Source organism: Schistocerca piceifrons, chromosome 6 (genome assembly GCF_021461385.2).
Source record: "Schistocerca piceifrons isolate TAMUIC-IGC-003096 chromosome 6, iqSchPice1.1, whole genome shotgun sequence".
NCBI lineage: Eukaryota > Metazoa > Arthropoda > Insecta > Orthoptera > Acrididae > Schistocerca > Schistocerca piceifrons.
In genome coordinates, this window is record NC_060143.1 from 330,151,464 (window position 1) to 330,173,617 (window position 22,154).

The window sequence follows — 22,154 nt, forward strand, 5'->3', positions numbered from 1 at the left end:
AACAGGCACTACTGAGTACAGAGTTGTAAATATTACGAAATTTTGCGCTTTGCATCGTCCAAGAAGGGGGGGGGGGGGGGGAGAGAGAAGTATTTCTACTACAAAGTAAGTTCATACTGAATCCCTTTTCTCGGCGAGAAGTATCCCTACCTTATGGTTGGCCATTTATGGGTCTATGTTATGGTAAATTGTGTTCCTTACACAATACGTAATTGATGTTCCTTATTAAGATGTATTAATTTTCATAAATTACAATTTTTTATTTTGTATGTTTCTAATAACTTCAACTACTTTTTCACTTAAGTACTAATTTTGTCGGATGGAATTCAGAATGTCTTGTAATATTACAGTACATAAGAAAATATATTGCATTATTTGGGATGGAAAAGTCACAAAAGTATACAAGAACTGTCTCAACAAAAACAATAGTTTTTTTTAAAAATCAAGAAATGTCGCAACTCAAATAATTACATAATTATCTCGCATCACATCACATTTGATGATAACAAAATACATGTCCACATTACTGTGATATAGACTAACGGAGTTTACTGCCAAAATAATTTACTTCAAATTTAAAGGACGCTAATACTATTTCAGTTTAAGTTTTATAGAATTATTTAAGTCGATTTATCTGAAATAGTGCATTTTTTAGCTGTGTTACTGTCCTTGCCGGGGTGCGATTTGTTGATTGCCGTATTATGTTTAAGTTCCAGACGAAAAACGGTAGTCACATTCACCAATATCTTCACACACGACAGGCTGGAACGGCACTAGAGATTGCTCTTCTGCCGCTGGAAACGGTGGACCGTGGGGTGTTCAGCGGTCGTGACACAGCCCGTGCACTGCTGAAGATTGCGCACTGCGTCTACCATTCTCAGCCATGGTAACAGTAACTTCAAGGCGCAATTCCGAAAACGCCAATTCTTCAGCCCCTGTGCGGAGAAAGGTCCGCCTCCGTATTCCTTTAATGCATAGATATTCCCGAAGAGCAGCAGCACTATTTCTGCTTTACGAATAAGCCCTTTAACGGTGTCCGGACCCATGTTGATTGTCGACAAGTGTGATGCACATTGATGCATGTGTTTCAAAGCCCAATGTCGCTGTACCAGCGCCGGCGTCTAACGAGAACTCATGACACTGATACCACTAACAACGCAAACACTAGAGCGTACTGTCTGAACATCATTCTCATGAAGTTGAGTACCAATACGGTAAATAGCTCTCCGCCTACACTGGCTGAAGTAGCGAAAGTGGTAACTACCACACACGTAGCAAGAAGCAATATGTTGGTTGAGTCTTCTAGGAACTTGCACTCTCTGAAATTTAACGCTAAGCTACACTGCAATGCAGGAAGCATCTCTTTTAACGCCTGCCACGGGAGTTTGCGATGTACGTGACCGTATCGCGCTTACTAAATGAACCTGTAACGAAATGTGCTGCTGTTCTTTGGATCTTCTCAATTTTCTGTATCAAACGTATCCGATACAGATACCGCACTGACTAGCAGTGTTCAAGACCATTCGAACGAAGATATTATAACCTATCTCACTGCATCATCTTGTTGGAAAAATTGGTATCAGCTACAACAGTATTAATTTAGAATGTTATTACATAACAGTGGACTAGCAGTGCTTATTGTAAGATGAACACTGAAGTTCGTATTTGAAAATTACGTGAATAAAATGTAAACCGATAGCAAAACTGGTTACGTAAGCTAGATCTTTAATATGGTTACGAAGTCTTTCGCGACGTATTTCTTGAATAAAAATCTCATTGTACATGCAGCGTCAATTCAGGATAAAACTCCAAGCTTTTGACCACTACCTCCATGGTCGTCGTCAGGGCTAAAATTCACTGTCGTAAACTAGCGAGGCTCCCACTTTTATATGCAAAGGACGGCTACCGATTGGCTGGAATACGTCATAGCAACAGCGGTATGGCGCGTAGTGAAGTGGTGCCCTCTACTTCCATAGATGTTTCTATCCTGCGTTCATTGCAGCGCCATCCTTTGAATCAGGAGGTAAAGTGCAGGAAGTTTTGGTTCAAATGGCTTTGAGCGCTATGGGACTTGACATCTGAGGTCATCAGTCCCCTAGAACTTAGAACTACTTAAACATAACTAACCTAAGGACATCACACACATCTATGCCCGACGCAGGATTCGAACCTGCGACCGTAGCAGCAGTGCAGTTCCGGACTGAAGCGCCTAGAACCGCTTGGCCACCGAGGCCGGCCAGGAAGTTTTCCTCTGCGATTTTTCTTTATCCAGTGTACTCTTCCAGGTGTTACTGGGACTCGGTGATCCGGGAAGCAGTCTAAATTAGACTTAGCGATAATAACTTTAACAGAGACAACGGATATGCACTTAGCAACACCTGGAGGAGTGCGCTGGATAAAGAAAAATCGCAGAGGAAAACTTCCTGCACTTTACCTCCTGATTCAAGGGATGGCGCTGCAAGCAACGCGGGATAGAAACTACATCCATGAAAGTGGAGGGCACCATTTCACTACGCGCCATATCGCTGTTGCTATGACTTATTCCAGCCAACCAGAAGCCGTCCTTTTCATATAAAAGTGGGAGCCTCGCTAGTTTACGACAGTCAGTTTTAGCCCTGACGACGACCATGGAGGTAGTGGTCGAAAGCTTTGAGTTTTATCCTGAGTTGATGCGGCATGTACACCGAGAAATTTTTATTCACAAGATCTTTAAGTTCGGAGGACGAAGAGTAAGCTCATTTCTGACCAGAAAAGGAGGGGGTTCGATTACTCACCTTCGGCGACGGCATCACGGAGTACGTGTTCATGATGCGATCTGGGTACTCTTCCCTGATCTTCGAGATGAGGAGAGTGCCCATGCCGGAACCTGTCCCACCGCCCAGGGAATGAGTCAGCTGGAATCTGCAACACAAACACGACCCATTCGGTCAATGCCGGTACTCAGGATACAACGAGCTTTTTGTGTTCACGTAGAATAGACCGTCCGCATTCGAAGCAGAGCAGGTAGCACAATGACTCATCTGGAGGAATCGGCTTCGGTTCCCGTTACTGCCACTGGCTTTTCCTTTGCGGGGAACTAGAATGGGTTGTACATCTGCTCTTGATGTCGGTTGAGAAGCTGCTCCAAACTCTGGAAAGCTGATAGCGACTTGGAGCGGTGTGCTGACCAAATTCTCTTCGTACCACATCCAAATGACGCCTATGGGGCGGTTGACGTTGCATAATCCTCTGGACCTGATCGCATAGTTACCATTTTTTCGCTGAAAGGAAGGCACCACCGCGCAAGGACCGTGCTAATATCTCACTATTTTTCAATCCTAACATTGCGCGGTGCCCGTCATACGTATATCGGACCACACTTTGCAGGTCAAGCGTGTGCCAGAGGGTACTATTACTTTCTGTCCCATTCAGATACGGGCTCTCGTATGTTAGCATCTTTCGACTAGCTGTAATTTTACAATAACTTTAATACTTCTCAAAAAGTATTGTCAATTTGCTTCGAGCAATTTGGCGTGTTAAATTCGCCTAAATGAAGGGCAACGCAACCGGCACAGCGAGACACCACGCGCAAGAGATGGGCCGAAGAACTGAAGCAGAATTAAATTTATGCAGTATACATGTGTTGAAAGGAAAAACTGAATATCACGAACAACATTATATAAAACATCCTCCGTCTTCTTACTGCCTCAACTCAGGGTAAAACCTCGACCTTTCGATTATCTCCATAGTCTTCGTCAGGAGCAAATGACTATCTCAACTGCTGCCGTGGTGGCCTTATACAGCGGAAAGCGTTTCTGATTGGTCGGTAATTACGTCATGCTGTCGCAGATGGTGTCAACGTTTGCACTGGTGGTGCCATAGAACCCGCCATAGCCCAAATATTGCGACAATATCTCTCGCCATTCTTGATATATTTAGCGGCCTATCAGCAGTCGTCTGAGCTATATGAGGCCACCATGGTAGCAGTTTTGACAGTTACTCCTGACGAAGACAGTGGAGACTAACGTCGAAAGCTCGAGGTTTTAACCTCAACTGACGCGGCAAGAAGTCAGAGATAGTTTTATACAACAGTGAACGACAAAAGGTTCGTTATCTAAGAAATTAAATAGGGAACTTAGAAGGCCTATAAATTAATTTGCCCAATTCACTCCAATATTCGAAACAAAATATTAAGTAAGACGAAGCTAAATTGTAGCTAGTGAATTCTGGGAAACATGCTATAGTAATACACGGAGAAAAACGCAGACAGCCTAACAACATGTGATGGGTAAACGATGGTAATAATGATGGACAGAACCCAAAAAGAAGGAAACAAGATTTGACGGTTTAGTATTAAGAAAACAGTCTTAATCGCGTTTTTTACTTATTTAGTGCCGACCGGTTTCAGCCCATCGCAGGGGTCATCTTCAGGGCGAACATACTGTGAAATTACAATATATATCTTAGACAAAACTAGTAACAACTATCTAATAAGAGTGGATTACGTAAATATGTTTTACCCACTGGTCGACTGCTGGTGGCGTCACGTCTGCCAAGGTATGGCAGGAAACTAAATAATTTACCTAATGTCTGGGTTTATATAGCCAGCTATGATCAGCGAGCTTAAGCAACGCCTCCAGCAGTTACCAATGGCAGACATCTAGGCTTAAAAATTGAAGTATAAATACAATGTGTTAAGTTTGCAAAGAAACCATGTTCATTTTAAAAATCACTGTTATATAAATAAACATTAAAAGTATGTGGAAAAACTTTTCAACGTAAAACTTATAAAAGAACGTTAGTAAGTTACCTTATCTTCATTCGTAATATACTATGGGGTAGGAAAAAATTTCCTGTCTGTATTCTATTTACTTTGTGTTCCTATATATCCTATTTCTATTATTTAATAATGTAACAAGTTTAAGTATGTCTATCTGTAATCGTATATACAGAGCCCTGTAAGTCCAGGTACTATGGACGCCGTTGCCATGGTAGCGGCCCAACATGGCTGTCCTCTCTGCAACGATGTTATCTATTGCCTAGTCCAGGCCCTATGGACGCTGCTGTCATGGCAGCGGCGCAATATGACTGACCCCTTTGACACTCTGCTGTCCGTCGCCTAGGCAACGATAGGATCGATGCCACACTTTGAAGGGAATCCATCGTCATAGTGCAGAAGATATTGGCAGCCTATACTGTGTATAGAGGCATCCGCCCAAAAATACGAACATTTTGCCTTTATATTTAATATGATTGTATAAACGATAGAGGGCAGAAACTGTAGAGAAGAAAGCTTGGTATATATGTAACAAATAAGTGAGAACTGACGTGGCTGTCAAGGTTCATTAATCTAATCTAAGAAGTGTATTGGAATCTGTGAAAAGAAAAGAAATGTGATTAAGCAGTACTGTTAAACACCACACATAGGCATACAGCTGGGAAGACACGATGACTGGGGCCGAGAAGTGGGACAAACGTAACTATTCCCACATGCAGAAGCGAAAGGAGTGCGGGTCGGCCATGCCCACTGCCTTAGAATATCAGACTTGTACGTAAAAGAGGGCAGAACGAGGTAGTGCTAGTTCCGGTGGGCTGCTTCCACATTATTTGAGGTTTGAATAACCTCTGCTAACATTTCGGTCATTAAAAGGACCACTAGTAACATCTAGGGAGGCAACAATGCTAGAGAGACTCCTCCAAGAGTCTGAAAAAGCGGTATGTAAGCGGCAGTCTCGGCAGTTTCAATTTGAGTCTCAGTCACTGTCATTACCAGGGAGCAGCCGAGTGGTCGGGAGGCGTCACTGTACAGTGATCGTTCGGTAATGATGCAGTAAAAGAGGAATCTACACATACGAGTGAGGGAGCTGATTTTCCGGCCACATTTATTACCTTGAGCTGTCTGGCTGTCTGCAAAGAACAATCTCGATAGATTCCGATACTAGTAAACAGTCTGTAGAATTTGTTTCTAGTAATAGCAACGAATAATATTTCTGTGTGTCAGTATATGCAGAGGAACAAGTTCCGTCTTACATTTGTGTCCAAAGGTGAATAAAGTGTCTAGATGCTCGAGTCGCAACGAGGGACAGTTAACTTTTTTTGTGTATCAGAATACAGGAAGTAAAGAGTGCTGTCTCACATTCCTCTCTCACCGCCATGCGAGTGTTCGACTGTGTATCGTTGGAACAAGCCGAAAGCACAGACACTTATGAGTTACTGGAAAGGAATAACGTGTAGAGGGGCACAGTAACCTTTGATATGCGAAAAGCGCTGTAAGACTTCTCTCCGAGTAGGAATGAATTATTGAAAAATAAAGTGTTGTTAAATTGTATATGGAAGTGTGTTCACTTTCTTTGAAGCCAACTAACTACTACTCTCTAGAAAGAGATTTTCACCCTGCAGCGGTGTGTGCGCTGATATGAAACTTCCTGGCAGATTAAGACTGTGTGCCGGACCGCGACTCGAACTCAGGACGTTTGCCTTTCGCGGGAAAGTGCTCTACCATCTGAGCTACCAAAGCACGACTCACGCCCCATCCTACTTCTGCCAGTACCTCGTCTCCTACTTTCCAAACTTTACAGAAACTCTCCTCCGAACCTTGCAGAACTAGCACTCCTGAAAGAAAGGATATTGCGGAGACATGGCTTAGCCACAGCCAGGGGGATGTTTCCAGAATGAGATTTTCACTCTGCAGCGGAGTGTGCGCTGATATGAAGCTCTGTTTCAAGACACTCCTGCTAACGGTCCTAGGAGGCCGTATCTTTCTTACTCCGTGAATTAGCAGATCTCAGCCTACAGTGTCGTCAACGTACTGATTGCACCACAAAGGCCACACCTTCAAAGGTAGGAGGACATATGCTGGAACACGATAGGACGTTGGCTGCAAGTGCACCTGTGAGATGGAGAGATTAGTGCAAGGGAGGGAGTCGTGGCGGGTCACATCAAACAAGACAGAGGACTGTAGCTGCGGTGGAGGCGTGTACTCACCCCTGGAGGCAGTCGCAGTTCTCTGCCTCCTTGCGCACCACGTCCAGCACAGAGTCGACGAGCTCAGCGCCCTCCGTGTAGTGTCCCTTGGCCCAGTTGTTGCCGGCGCCGCTCTGGCCGAAAACGAAGTTGTCTGGCCGGAAGAGCTGGCCGTAGGGTCCACAACGCACCGCGTCCATCGTGCCGGGTTCCAGGTCGAGTAGGATGGCCCTCGGCACGTACTTGCCGCCGCCATCGCACGATGGGCTCGCCACTGCAGACAAACTCATTACCAACATGGGAAAACACACACACACACACACACACACACACACACACAAGCGCGCGCACGCAATTATTACAGAGACTTAAATGTATTAAAATGTTATTACTCAGGGACAGATAATTGTAACGTGTTCTGATGCCATTCCAGGGCATATTCACATTTATACATAAATGCACCGACACCGGTACTGATACACACTGTTCATATACGGGGTGGTCCATTGATCGTGACCGGGCCAAGTATCTCACGAAATAAGCGTCAAACGAAAAAAAACTACAAAGAACGAAACTTGTCTAGCTTGAAGGGGGAAACCAGATGGCTATGATTGGCCCGCTAGACGGCGCTGCCGTAGGTCAAACGGATGTGAACTGCGTTTTTTAAATAGGAACCCCCATTTTTTGTTACATATTCGTGTAGTATGTAAAGAAATATGAATGTTCTAATTGGATCACTTTTTTCGCTTTGTGATAGACAGCGCTGTAATAGTCACAAACATATGGATCGTAATTTATGAGAACCGTTGGTAACAGGTAGGTTTTTTTAATTTAAAATACAGAACGTAGGTACGTTTGAACATTTTATTTCGGTTGTTCAAATGTACATGTACCTTGGTGAACGCATGCTGTTACAGGGTGATTATCTGTAAATACCACATTAACGCAATAAATGCTCAAAATGATGTCCGTCAACCTCAATGCGTTTGGCAACACGTGCAACGACATTCCTCTCAACACCGAGTAGTTCGCCTTCCGTAATGTTCGCACATGCATTGACACTGCGCTGACGCATGTTGTCAGGCGTTGTCGGTGGGTCACGATAGCAAACATCCTTCAACATTCCCCACAGAAAGAAATCCGGGGAAGTCAGATCCGGTGAATGTGCGGGCCATGGTATGGTGCTTCGACGACCAATCCACCTGTCATGAAATTTGCTATTAAATACCGCTTCAACCGCACGAGAGCTATGTGCCGGATATCCGTCATGTCGGGAGTACATCGCCATTCTGTCATGCAGTGAAACATCTTCTAATAACATCGGTAGAACATTACGTAGGAAATCAGCATACATTGCACCATTTAGATTGCCATCGATAAAATGGGGGCCAATTATTCTTCCTCCCATAATGCAGCACCATACATTAACACACCAAGGTCGCTGATGTTCCACTTTTTTCCGTTGCCGAATAGTGCATGTTATGCCGGTTTGCGTTACCGCGGTTGGTGAATGACGCTTCGTCCCGTAATTTCTCTTGTGCCCAGTGGCAGCACTGTACACGACGTTGAAAGTCGTCGCCATGCAATTCCTGCTGCATAGAAATATGGTAGGGGTCCAATCTATGTTGATGTAGCGTTCTCAACGTACGTTTTTGAGATTCCCGACTCTCGCGCAATTTGTCTACTACTAATATCCGAATTAGCCGCGGCAGTAGCGAAAACACCTACTTTGGCATCATCATTTGTTGCAGGTCGTGGTTGACGTTTCACATGTGGCTGAACACTTCCTGTTTCCTTAAATAACCTAACTATCCGGAGAACGGTCCGGACACTTGGATGATGTCGTCCAGGATACTGAGCAGCATCCATAGCACACGTCCGTTGGGCATCTTTATCACAATAGCCGTACATCAACACGATATCGACCTTTTCCACAATTTGTAAACGGTCCATTTTAACATGGGTAATGTATCACGAAGCAAATACTGTCCGCACTGGCGGAATGTTACGTGATACCACGTACTTATTCATTTGTGACTATTACAGCGCCATCTATCACAAAGCGAAAAAGTGGTTCAACTAAAAAATTAGTATTTCTTTACGTACTACACGAATATGTGATAAATTGGGGTTCCAATTACAAAAAAACCCAGTTGATATCCGTTTGACCTATGGCAGCGCCATGTCGCGGGCCAACCATTGCGCCATCTGGTTTCCCCCTTCAAGCTAGAAGAGTCGTTCTTTGTAGTTTTTTGTTTGATGCTTATTTCCTGAGATATTTGGCCTTGTCACGATCTATGGACCACCCTGTACATTCTTAAATACACTGCTTGACAATTTCCACGGAACAGAGACTTTGTTGGACAAGAAAAGTGACAGACAATATTTGAGGAATGAACAGTAGATGCGTAACAGAGATGGAATTGTTTATTTCGAATGAAAGAGGGTATTAGATTTCACCATATAGGAAAACAAGGTAACAGACATAAATAAAGTTCATCTTTGACACGGGTCAGATTCACAGCTTTAAGGTCGATATCGGATTCTCAGAGAGGAATATGCCTTCATCGGGCATTAATGCCCATTTTTCACCTCTATTCATACTGGGTATGTAACTTAGGAAGTCCGTGGGGCATATTGTCGCACTCTTCTGTCAAGGCGGTTTCCAGTTCTTGCACGATTCGGGGAGTGAGTGGGTTCATTGAAGAACACATCTGCCAAGATAATTCCAGGCTTGCTGTATTGGAGTTCAGGTGTTGGGAGTACGCACGTCATTCAACACGTTCAGTATCTAAACCTCCCAGTGCGTCCAACATCTCACCGGTCCTGTGTAGATGGGCATTGTCGGTCATAAAGTTGGGCCTGCCGCACCCCTAAACAAACGGACAAGATCCAGAATAATCTGCTGCCGTGCTGTACGGTACATCGCGTAAACATATGCAGCGGTGTTTGCTCATTGTGCATAACTCCTGCCCACATCATGACGCCTACCCCATAGCGATGACGTTCATGAACCTTCTGTAAAATGTTCCCCTCATTTTCCACACTAACTCGTGGCCAGAATCACTTGCCACTGAAGCGGGATTCGTCTAAGAGCATCACTCTGGACCACTGTTGCTGACCCCAACCCACGTGCTCCCTACACCAAGGAACTCTTTTTCGACGACGGCAAGTGGGATGCATTTGACAGGCTTCCGAGTATAAGAACCAGCCTGGTTCAATCGTCGCTAAGTGGTTCTGGCAGACACGTGTGCCAATAGCGGTTGCAAGGTCCGCAGCGATTTACCTAGGAGTGAAATGTCCGTTCCTTTTCGCCACTAGGGGTACGTATCAATCAATCCTCTTGCTGCGGTACGCTTTGCATTTCCATCTTCAGCAGCCTTTTTAAATCGCGAGATGACGCTTTTGATCACACTGAGCCATTATATCTAAGACATGGTGCCGTAACATTGAATGTTGCACTAATCGGTTCCACAACATCCGTCAAACACTGTACTGTATGAACTGTCAAATGCATACAGAGCGCAGTTAACACGTCCCGCCCTCTGCATTTCCGTTTGATGTCCCTGCGGGTGACCCGTATCAAATGTCGGCTGGTCTGAAGTAACTGTCAAGCAGTGATATTTACTGATTGCTGTTATCAATCTGTCATTTGTTATATTATCATTTTTCCTGCGTTTAAGTTTACTTATAGAATCTATGTATTACAGTGAAACCTGTTTTGCTTGTGGTCAGTTCGTCTCATGCACTGGCTATTGGCAGCCTCGTGGCGCTCTGGAAGGCCTGACGAGTTATACTATGGGTACGATGTTTTGGCGAATTGTAATGTACATATTAATTTTAATTTTGACGTGCCAACGCATTCCCCATTTCACGCTTCACGTACCTGGAAATTCAATGGTAGATTTTGTGTGTAGATGCTACAAGATGTTTGAAATAACCTTTTTGAAAGTATGTTGTCATTTGTTCCTATGGGCTGACGGTGCATTACTTGTATAACGGTTTGTAGCACGTCTTAATTTTATTGCAGATCTGAAGATGGTAACTTTAGTTTTACCGAAACACTTTACCTAAAATAATTTTTTTATAGGTATCTTGGCTAAGTTCGCCTCCTCCTCCTCCTCCTCCTCCTCCTCCTCCTCCTAAGTAACTTCGAAGTAGTGTTTCTGTTTTTGCTGTATGCCCTTTGCACGTTTTACGTTCAGGGTGCCATATTTGTTTACAAGGTGTGATGGTTTGTATGTGATATCTTGACAGGAAAAGGAGCCTGTTACCACTGAAGGTATTCTCTACTAGTTATTTTGCTTTCGCATGTACATTTACTGTCGATCGTTAATCAAAGAACTCCAGAGACTTGCACTGAAAGTGTTGTTACTTTACTAGACAATGCCACAGATTACCGCAAAAGTCATAACAAAACACTTATGAGTACCATACTAATACACAGAAATCCACGTAATGGTGGTTTACACCTTCGAAACGCATTCTGAATATAAACATCGAACTAGAAACTGAATAATGATGGAACTACCACGAGTATGAAGCTCACTTCCATCTTACAAGTTAAGCCCACTTAACAGACAGAGTCATTCTGTCCGTCCAAATCTGCAATCATCTTACTTGAAAACGTAAGGACACAAACCACCCAATAACTTATGAGTAGTGTGTGTTGGCGAACTAAAAAATGACATCACATCGCATTTATTGGATAAATCCGAGAAAAGAACGCGAAAAAACTGAAATGAAATAGCTGATGCTCTTGCGAAGAGAGGTATTTAAAGAGGAGATGATCTGGTATCGTTGGGACACATCGTTCACAAAGTAAAGCATTTCAAGAAAAACAAGTGGAGAGTCTCTAAGGTGGCAAGGGCGAGACACTACGCCATTGCATCACCAAGTATACTGTGGTAGCATCCAGAGATCGCGGTGCCACACCGTAGTCGGCAAAGCAATTCGGTACTATCACCGTTAACGATAACTGCTGAATCCGCAACAGTGTATGGTAAGTGCTCCTGAAGATCACACCCCACTCCCAGCACTGCAGCATCCTCGCACTGAGGTCAATAACAGATCGCCCAGTGTGTACCTCATCTTCAGCAGTCCACAACGTCGTTAAGGAACAATAATCATAAAGTTTGAGATGAACATGTACTATAACTGAAGTTGAATGTTGTAGTTCAAGTGGGTAACTTGTTATGGTATGCCTCAAGTGACACTTTCATAGTCAATGAAAGCTGTAAATATTCGATGATCTGCTGTAGCAAAGAACTGTCAAGTTACGTAAATATTTTTTTTCATTCATACAGTAAAGTAAACCTAATACTTCGTCTGGTGGAGATAAAAATGAAATCTATCAGTACTCAAAGAACTCACAGTAGTTGCCAGTTGTTTCTTCTGGCCATAACATATACGGCCAAGATCTCAGATGCCGAGAGCTCAGGTGCTGGTGGGAATTATTAATTATAGCCCACATGATGTTTGATCACTATCAATATGTTAGCACCATTTTCTTAACAAACTTTGTCAGCGTGGCTGTGGTGAAGAACACCTAAACCGTTCTGTATTTCAAACCTCTGTCAACAGCATTACTTACACCAGTCTTCTAAACTTCAGTTTCCTACCCTTGTCCCTGCACTATCAGCACGAAGATATTTTAATGCACTGAGTGTTAAGAAGCTGTGTAAGACGTTTATGAGTATGAAGCAATGATTTTGAAGCCGCGCGTTCTAAGGCGCCCGGTCACGGTTCACCTAGGGACCGATAACCTCAGCAGTTTGGTGCCATAGGACTTAAAAAATTGATCCTGAAATCTTAACACATTTGCTATATTTGTTCATTATTGAGCTATTTTAATGTGCTTCATTTAATTTCAGGTATTTCCTTCATGTCTTGTCATGTAGGTGGCTAAACAACTCAATGAAGCTAATAAAATAAAGAAACTTCACCGGTAAGTGGTAACATCGAGTGTGTACTAACGTATGTATAGTTAACTTTTTGAAACGTTGTAAGCCAGAATACTATGAATATTAAAGGACTGAAAAAAGACACTTGCCATCTGACGCTATCAATCCTACAAGCATAGTTCTGTAAGATTATAAAGCTAGAGATGACAGCGATTGCTGTTCAGTTCTCGTTGAGAAGAATTTTTGAACTCCGTATTTGGCAGCAGCTTTATTGAACGGTGCTGGTGGTGCACCGTCTGCAGAAGCCTACCAACAGTAAGGCCAGAAAGCGAGCAGCGGAAGCTGTGCATCAGATTAAGGGCTTCCTGGCAGCCGCCGCTGAATCCCATTTGCCGTACCGATCCATACAACCAGGCCACAGAGCTGCAGACCGCATAATTTTGCATATCATTCCATTTCCCTTTATAAGTATCAGAAAATGTACTCTGCTAGATGAAACGATTAACTCAAATCGTGAAGTTCCAAAAGCTAACCTTCCTTCGAGGTCGTTACTGCTACTCTGTTTAGACGTCACATCATATAGGACTTAGTGACACCTTATCTCTAGGCAACTTTCCTGATATGCACCATGTTGATCCTGCCCAGTAAACAGGACGCTCAAAACTGCAGTTACGCAAGACACTGAGAAAACTCTGTTCGAATCAGTTGTTACAGCGACTGCACTTAAAGTTCCGTGATAGCCGCGGAAGTAATGTCCGTTTGGCTTTACTCTCGATATATAACAGGAAACGTCCTGACTGACTCATCGCCCAGCGCAAACCGTAAATAGAAACTTGAAATTTGGAGGCATCGTGTAAGGAGGGATATTTCGAAATTCCGCCACTAAGGGGGTGAAACATAATGACTTTTTAAAACTGTCGCTTTTAACCAAGTTTTGAAGCTAGAACTACGATAATAGGTATTTGCTTTATCGGCCATAAATAAAAAGGTACTTACTTCAGCATTTTCGGAAATTCAACCCTACGGTAGTCAAATAGCGGGTGAAAATTTTGAAAATAAGTTATGAAATATCTACTGAAGCATTTTTGAAGCTAAATCTATGGAAACATATTTTACGTCTCGGTTAGAAATAGTTATATGTTTCATTGTTTATAGACATTCAGTCCCCAAGGTGAGGTAATTCGGTACCAGATGTAAGACTGGTGCTAATAGCTACATAAGCACTTAACATATTTGTCTTTTTTTAGTTCGCTGTATGAAACAAAATTAAACCTGCTGTAGAAAAAATTGGCAGCTATGTGAAGGGTTACTCTTATATAGAGAGTAGCTCCTTTTGTTTGCACAAGATTATGTTTTGTTAGTGGATGAAAGTTTCTACGGAAGTGTCACCTCAAGAAAAAACGCAGTATCAGCAAAAACTTCGCACTCCACCTGCAGGAATCTTTTTGGTTAGAAAAAAATTCGAAAAAGATCATGCTTCTACGGTACCAATTAACGTGAAAGATTTGCAAGTTTCTGCAATTTGTGAACTAAAAGAAAGCTATTTGAAGTCAATACGACAAATCTGCTATGTCAAAATTGCATACAAAAAGAAACTACTTAATTTTTCAGTAGGCCTAATGTATGTTTATAGAATTATTTACATTTTAATTACTACGCAAACACGAGCGAAGCAGCGGGCGCTAAGCTTGTATGTTGATACGTATATTAAAAAAATACTGTCCAAAATTGAAATATTATACCTCGCCACATTATCAGCTCCATTATTTGTCAAATCTTTCCACTAGCCAGTATATTTGTGATGTCAATAAGATTAGCCTAATCAAAAAGTTCTACCCATTTACTCACAAGCTACTTAGTATTCCAGCACTGATGTGGCATACTTAAAATCCAAATAACTTTGCGTAACATCTTCGTCCTGAATTATTTGCTCTCTAAACGAATTGTAGCTTAACATGTTCCGTTTCTGCTGATTAGCACATAACTTCTCGCCAAATACACTGATGTTAAGAAAAACGTAACACCTTGAACGACTAGAGATAGGACGTTCATATTCACCGGGCATGTACATTATAATGTTTTGCAGAAATAATTAGCATTTCAGTCACTTCGGTTCAGCATGTGTCCTGTTGCCGAGTAGGCATGGGGTCCACCATGGGTCCTGATAAATTTTTCCATGCGTGGAGACACCGACGCGTGTAAAGCGCGATTGGCGTCCTATGGTTTAGCCATCCGTGCTTCACTCACTTGGTTCCAAAGCTCATATGTGTTGGTTGGCATTAGGTTACAGGGCTGCACCCGTCGTTTCACCATACCCCACACATTTTCGATAGGTGTCAGGTCTGGGGCCGTCATTTTCAAATAAACAGAACTTTGATTCGTCCAAAAACACTAGCTGATACAATTCGTGTTTCCAGTGACGTCGTTCCACGTATCATTGCCGTCTAGCATGTTTCTGCACATTCGTCAAAGGTAAACGGAACAGTGGACGGCGTGCAGGTAACCCATGCCGCAATTAACGGCCACGGAGTGTCATCCCTGATAATGTACCATGTGTTACGCTATTCCACAGTCGCGCCAGAGCAGAGGACGCAGATTTGCCCTGCAAAGCCATCTGGTTAAGGTGTCTATTTTCTCGGCGGGTGGTATGAGTGAGGCGAATTGATCCATCTCGTCGTGTTCTATGTATTTCCACGAACCATTCTGCACACACCCGTTGCACTGCCGATTAACTTTTCCGGATGTATGCAGTACATTCTCTCATGCCAGTAATTCGCCCTTACTGATTTGACGGCAGGGTTCGCGCTTACGTCTGCGAGGCATCCTGCACCTTCGGTTTGCAGCGACTAAAGCCGCAGGCACGTTTTACCGGTAGGTGGTGCTGCGTCGCGGTATCGATGTTGACCTTTAACCCACGGTCCGCCATGGTTCAAATGCTAGTCATTTTTGGACAACATACTGATGCGCTTTCTCTGAACATCAACGTCCGCCGGCCGTTGTGGCCGAGCGGTTCTAGGCGCTTCAGTCTGGAACCGAGCGACCGCTACGGTCACAGGTTCGAATCCTGCCTCGGGCATGGACGTGTTTGCTGTCCTTAGGTCAGTTAGGTTTAAGTAGTTCTAAGTTCTAGGGGACTGATGACCTCAGATGTTAAGTCGCATAGTGCTCAGAGCCATTTGAACAATTTGAATCAACGTCCTATTATGTCCTTCAAGGAGTTTTTCTGAACGTGAGTGTACATGCTGCTGCGTTACACCGTCAGGGAATGGTTATTATTTACATGGTGTTAGTTCTGATATCGGCTCGTGAGATAACAGACAACTCACCCGAGGCCTCGTTGTAGTAGACGCTGATGCGTTCTAGCTGCAGGTCGGAGTTGCCACGGTAGACGCCGCTGGGGTCGATGCCATGCTCCTCAGAGATTACCTCCCAGAACTGAAACAGCAACACGCAACAAACTGTAGTACTTGGTATAAGCAAAGGTACGATTTGACGCGTAATTAATATATTCCTTACCTCTATGAGGGGTAGTCAGGTTCAATTACCGCTTTGAAAGTAAAAAAAAGTAAATCTACAGGGTGATTCAAAAAGAATACCAAAACTTTAGGAATCTAAAACTATGCAAAGACAAAAGGCAGAGCTAAGCACTATCTGTCGGCGAATTAAGGGAGCTATAAAGTTTCATTTAGTTGTACATTTGTTCGCTGGAGGCGCTGTTGACTAGGCGTCAGCGTCAGTTGATGCTAAGATGGCGACCGCTCAACAGAAAGCTTTTTGTGTTATTGAGTACGGCAGAAGTGAATCGACGACAGTTGTTCAGCGTGCATTTCGAACGAAGTATGGTGTTAAACCTCCGGTTAGGTGGTGTATTAAACGTTGGTATAAACAGTTTACAGAGAAGGGGTGTTTATGCAAAGGGAAAAGTTCTGGACGGCCAAGACAGAGCACTTCATCACTGGCCTCCAAGAAGCCCTGATCTTACCCCCTGCGATTTTTTCTTATGGGGGTATGTTAAGGATATGTTGTTTCGGCCACCTCTCCCAGCCACCATTGATGATTTGAAACGAGAAATAACAGCAGCTATCCAAACTGTTACGCCTGATATGCTACAGATTGTGGAACGAGTTGGAGTATCGGGTTGATATTGCTCTTGTGTCTGGAGGGGGCCATATTGAACATCTCTGAACTTGTTTTTGAGTGAAAAAAAACTTTTTAAATACTCTTTGTAATGATGTATAACAGAAGGTTATATTATGTTTCTTTCATTAAATACACATTTTTAAAGTTGTGGTATTCTTTTTGAATCACCCTGTAAATATATCGTTTGCTAGTACATGCAAATCATGGTAAACACAAATTCCCACAAGACAGTACCCTAGGATGCCGCAAGAGGAACAGAAACAAAACACCGGTCGCATTTATTGGGGTTCAATGCTGCAACAACCCATGCTCAGGTGATGCACCACCAAGCAACGGATGTCACAAGAGGAGACCCCAGTGCTCGAAAACCAGTGTTTCAGAATCGGGGCGATAACGGAAGAAAGTGAATAATCAGTCATGAACCAGTTTTCAGTACCTCGCGTGACATTCTGAACACGACAGAGAACGTCGCCCGCTGGGTTCCGATTCAGAAAGCATGCTGAACCTAGGTGGTGACGGAAACTTGCCAGATTCTGATGGTCTCTAGTCGCCTGATTGCGATGGGAGAGTGCTCGCTGTATCAGCATCACCCTCGGACAAAGTAACATTTTTCTGAGTACGGAAACGCGTCATAATGTGGAAAACGATACTGGAAAAACCAACGGTTCGTTCACGGATACAATGGTTTTCTTCTTGGTCTACTGGTGCATTTAATAAGTTTTTCTTCGTTATTTTTAACCCCCTGGCCCCATAAGAGTGAGTGGTATGGGGGTCAACGGTAAAATACTGACCTTCAGCCAAGAGGATTCTTAAATACTTAAAAAGGTGAGAACACAAATGGTGAGAACACACTTGGAATTTTTTTCGCTTTCTAAATTAAAAAGATGAAAGTCGGACAGTTTTTGAGTTGATAATTAAAACGTTATGACTAACCCCGACCGAATAATATACCTTATTTTTTCTTAATGAATACAAGGAGCGCAGTTCAGGCCATAATATCTGTGATACCATGGTTAATGTTGCATGCGTGCTTGAAATTGCTATCTGATTTTCCATTCGCAAACCCCTTGTAGTACCAGGTAGTCCGCTAGCTTTTCCACATCGGAAGCCACACCCACCAAGGTTTATGTTTATCACGACGTACTGTTACCAGCATATCCAAATCTACATCTGTACTCCACGAGTCACTATGATATGTGGCGGATGGTATATCGTGTACCAATAACATTTGTCATCCCTCCAGTATCTTTTAATCACTGTTGGTACCCGAGACGAAAGATTCGGCACTCTTGTGTATGGACACGAGCGGTACAGAAATTGGAGATGGGACGGTAATAACGATCGAACCCAAGCCAAAGACCAAGCAAGCTGTCTCCTGCGCTATCGTTAGCCTATGATATCAGAACACGACACTAACTATATCTGGTGTGCCGCTTGAATTTGCGCGTTCAGCAGCTTAATTGGCTAACTTTAACGCTAATCAACTAGAAAAGGCGCAGCGTATCTAATTTTTTTCTCAATCATTGTTTTTCACCGCAACCCATCCTGCAACACCTTTACAAGCTTTTCAGACTATTTTTGACCGCCATGTATATAATGCCAATAGAATAGGCTTGTCAGACTACAATCGGCTCCATCATTCATAATCAGGACGCCACCCAGACAAGGGTGTGGAGCCTTTCTTCGATCACATAGATACGGCGTACGTGACGTCACGCCAAGTAGCGGAATGCCTGCTAACGCCGCTTGCTTCCTGTGCGCTTGACTGCCTTCATCTGTTTGCGCGCTGTAATCTTACACCAGCGGCGTATCGTGTTGCCTTCGGTGACAATGGCAGACTACAGGTTATTCATTTTACAACTTTGTAAGGATCAAACATCGCCCAAGTCAACGCACGTATCTCTTCTCTCACAGGGTTAGTGAATTAAGTGCTTATTATTACCACCATTATTTTATTATAGCAATCAACAGTTGAGATCAGTAGGATGGATATCTTATTTCAGTACATGCCTAACTTCCAAAACGCTTAGGACTACGAGATGTATTAGTGATGATTGGTTTGTGGGCGCTGAACTGCGCGGTCATCAGCGCCCGTAGTAAGTCCCAATTTTTAGTCCATTCTTTTTACACAGTACAACCTAGCCACCGTCACGAATGATGATGAAAACACAAACACCCAGTCCCCCGGCAGAGAAAATCCCCAACCCGACGGGGAATCGAACCCGGGATCCAGTGATCGATGTATAAGTGGAAAATTCGTCCAGATCCCTGTAAAGTGGCTTAGCAGTTGTCAGATGCCTTACAGGTGCTCACTAAAATACACTGACGAGAACCAGTGAGATCACCTTCACTTGCTTATGCCAGAGTATCAGTATTTTCAAGCCTTTTTTCCGTTGTTGCTTTGCGATTACTCAGTCACTTGGGATGGCAATGTCCGATGCCCCCTTCGCAGTTGTGGTGTCCGATTATTGCGTTGCACGATTCGATCTGATTGAAGTCTGAAGTTCCATAGTAATTTAGGAAAGTTCGTTTTCGACAAAGTTTTCCGTCTTCGGCTCTCACTGGTTTCTTTGCCGCCGTAAGATGGTGATTTTGCCAAAGCTTACAGTGGATCATTCGTGTCACATCATCGAATGCTTGTAAACGGTCTGAGGAACCTTTTTGCATCAGTTCAAGGTATGGTCAATTTTTTCCGCAGTTTCTTTGCAGAGTCTCCATTTCGGATTTCTGATTTCTCTATTGTAGCTTTGAGTGTACAGAAAAAAAATCAGGCTTTCAGTTTTCTTCTTTAAAACTCCGTTGGTCAGCTAAGACCAAATCTTATTTTCCCTCCGACCTTTCCCCAAAAACTGCCCATGTAATGGTTCAAATGGCTCTGAGCACTATGGGACTTAACATCTGTGGTCATCAGTCCCCTAGAACTTAGAACTACTTAAACCTAACTAACCTAATGACATCACACACATCCATGCCCGAGGCAGGATTCGAACCTGCGACCGTAGCAGTCGCGCGGTTCCGGACTGCGCGCCTAGAACCGCTAGACCACCGCGGCCGGCCGCCCATGTAATGCTTTACCGCGTAGGCTCTGAAGTACAGCTTTTAAACATTGATTCTTGGTTTCCTGTACTTCTAGGAATTTTGTTGTTGACTTCAATCAAGGCTTATTCTTGGCTACCTTTCACAAAGTCTTCCAATGCATGCTCCTGACCTTACGTTATCTGCCTCACTTTTAAAGTGTCTCTTACTGCCCGATTTTCTGGGCAAGAACAGCCTGTCGGTATTACTGTGAGGGCGAAGTCCATGGTGAATTGTGAAGAGTTTCCTTTCTTTAATGTCCCGATTATCCAACTCGAATTGCATCCAGTTAACGATGTTTGAGGTGCATCTCTGGTAAGGGATATGGCCCAAATACTGATTGCCTTCATGCCGCTGTCATTCAGTTCGCTTTTCGAAGTTTTTCTGAAACTGTGTGTACTGTTTTGAAAACACCTACTACAGTGTAATCCAACTGCAAAATGCCTTTTCCGCCTTAAAGTTCTCGAGTCCTTTCATTTTCTAAGCATTCCCAGTGGGCTAAAATGTGTGTTATATAAATGTTTACAGATATATTAATAAATTACTATTTCATTCTAATAATTTTCGTATACTAGTAGGTCCACTCCGTGCTTTATCATGTTTTCAGCAAAGGTAGACTAGCTGTTTTCATACTTCCAGCTTCTTATGTGTTCTTTGTGTCTAATATTGAAATTCATTTCTGTCATCCCTAAATAAACTGATTTGCATCTCTGATATTGTAAGTGGTACATGCCTGTTCCTTTACATTCGTCGGGTTTTTTTTATAATTGTGTACATGTGACCACAGTGCGTTTCTTGTTCTGTATGCTACACAAAAGCGCCAAAGTAACTGGTATAGACATGCTTATTCAAATACAGAGATATGTAAACAGACATAATACGGCGCTGCGGTCGGCAACGCCTATGTAAGACAAGTGTTTGGCGCAGTAGTTAGATCGGTTACTGACGCTAAAATGGCAGGTTGTTAAGATTTAAGTGAGTTTGAACCTGGTGCTATAATCGGCGCACTAGCGATGGAAACAGCATCTCCGAGGTAGCGATGAAGTGGGGATTTTCCAGTACGAAAATTTCACAAATGTATCCTGAATATCATTAATCTGGTAAAACATCCTATCTCCGACATCGATGCGGCAGGAGGAAGATCCTTCGAGAATCAACCTAAGAGAATCAAAAATGGTTCAAATGGCTCTGAGCACTATGGGACTTAACATCTATGGCCATCAGTCCCCTAGAACTTACAACTACTTAAACCTAACTAACCTAAGAACATCACACACATCCATGCCCGAGGCAGGATACGAACCTGCGACCGTAGCGGTCACGCGGTTCCAGACTGAAGCGCCAAGAACCGCACGGCCACACCGTCCGGCCCTAAAAGAATCTTTCAGCGTGACAGAACTGCAACTCGTCCTCAAATTGCCGCAGATTTCAATGCTGAGCATTAACTAGTGTGAGCGTGCGAACCATTCAACTAAACATCGATATAGGCTTTCGGAGCCGAAGCCCAGTCGTGTAACCGTGATGCCTGCACGACACAAAGCTTTACGCCTCGTCTGGGCCCGTCAACAAAAACATTGGACTGTTTGTAACTGGTAACATGTTGCCTGGTCGGACGAGTCTTTTCAAATTGTATCGATAGGATGGACGTGGACGGGTACGGACACGGAGACAACCTCAGGAATGCGTGGATGCTGCATGTCAGCAGGGGACTGTTCAAGCTGGTGGAGGCTCTGCAATGGAGTGGGGCGTGCGCAGTTTGAGTGATATGAGGCTCTTGATACGTCTAGATACGACGAACAGGTGACACGGTTGTAAGCATCGTGTCTGACCACCTGCATCCATTCACGTCCATTGTACATTCTGACAGACTTGGACAATTCGACACCCCCGACGTCCAGAATTGCTACAGAGTGGCTCCAGGAACACTCTTCTGAGTTTAAACACTTCCACTGGTCACTGAGCTCCCCAGACATGAACACAATTTAGTATATCTGGGATGCCTTGCAACGTGCTGTTCAGGAAAGATCTCCACCCCCTCGAACTCTTATCGATTTATGGACAGCCCTGCAGGATTCATTGTGTCCGTTCCCTCCA

At 43.6% G+C, this 22,154-nt stretch overlaps 1 protein-coding gene across 1 annotated transcript in view; it reads right to left on the reverse strand.

Annotated features, from left to right (window-relative positions):
- LOC124802458 (tubulin beta chain-like) overlaps positions 1-22,154 on the reverse strand; it is a 91,690-nt gene that overhangs the window by 13,777 nt on the left and 55,759 nt on the right. The window contains exons 2-4 of the mRNA XM_047263243.1: positions 16,172-16,280; positions 6,964-7,216; positions 2,775-2,901 (exon numbers count right to left, since the gene is read on the reverse strand). Coding sequence (XP_047119199.1) covers positions 2,775-2,901; positions 6,964-7,216; positions 16,172-16,280 — 489 coding nt within the window. The remainder of the gene's footprint in view (positions 1-2,774; positions 2,902-6,963; positions 7,217-16,171; positions 16,281-22,154) is intronic.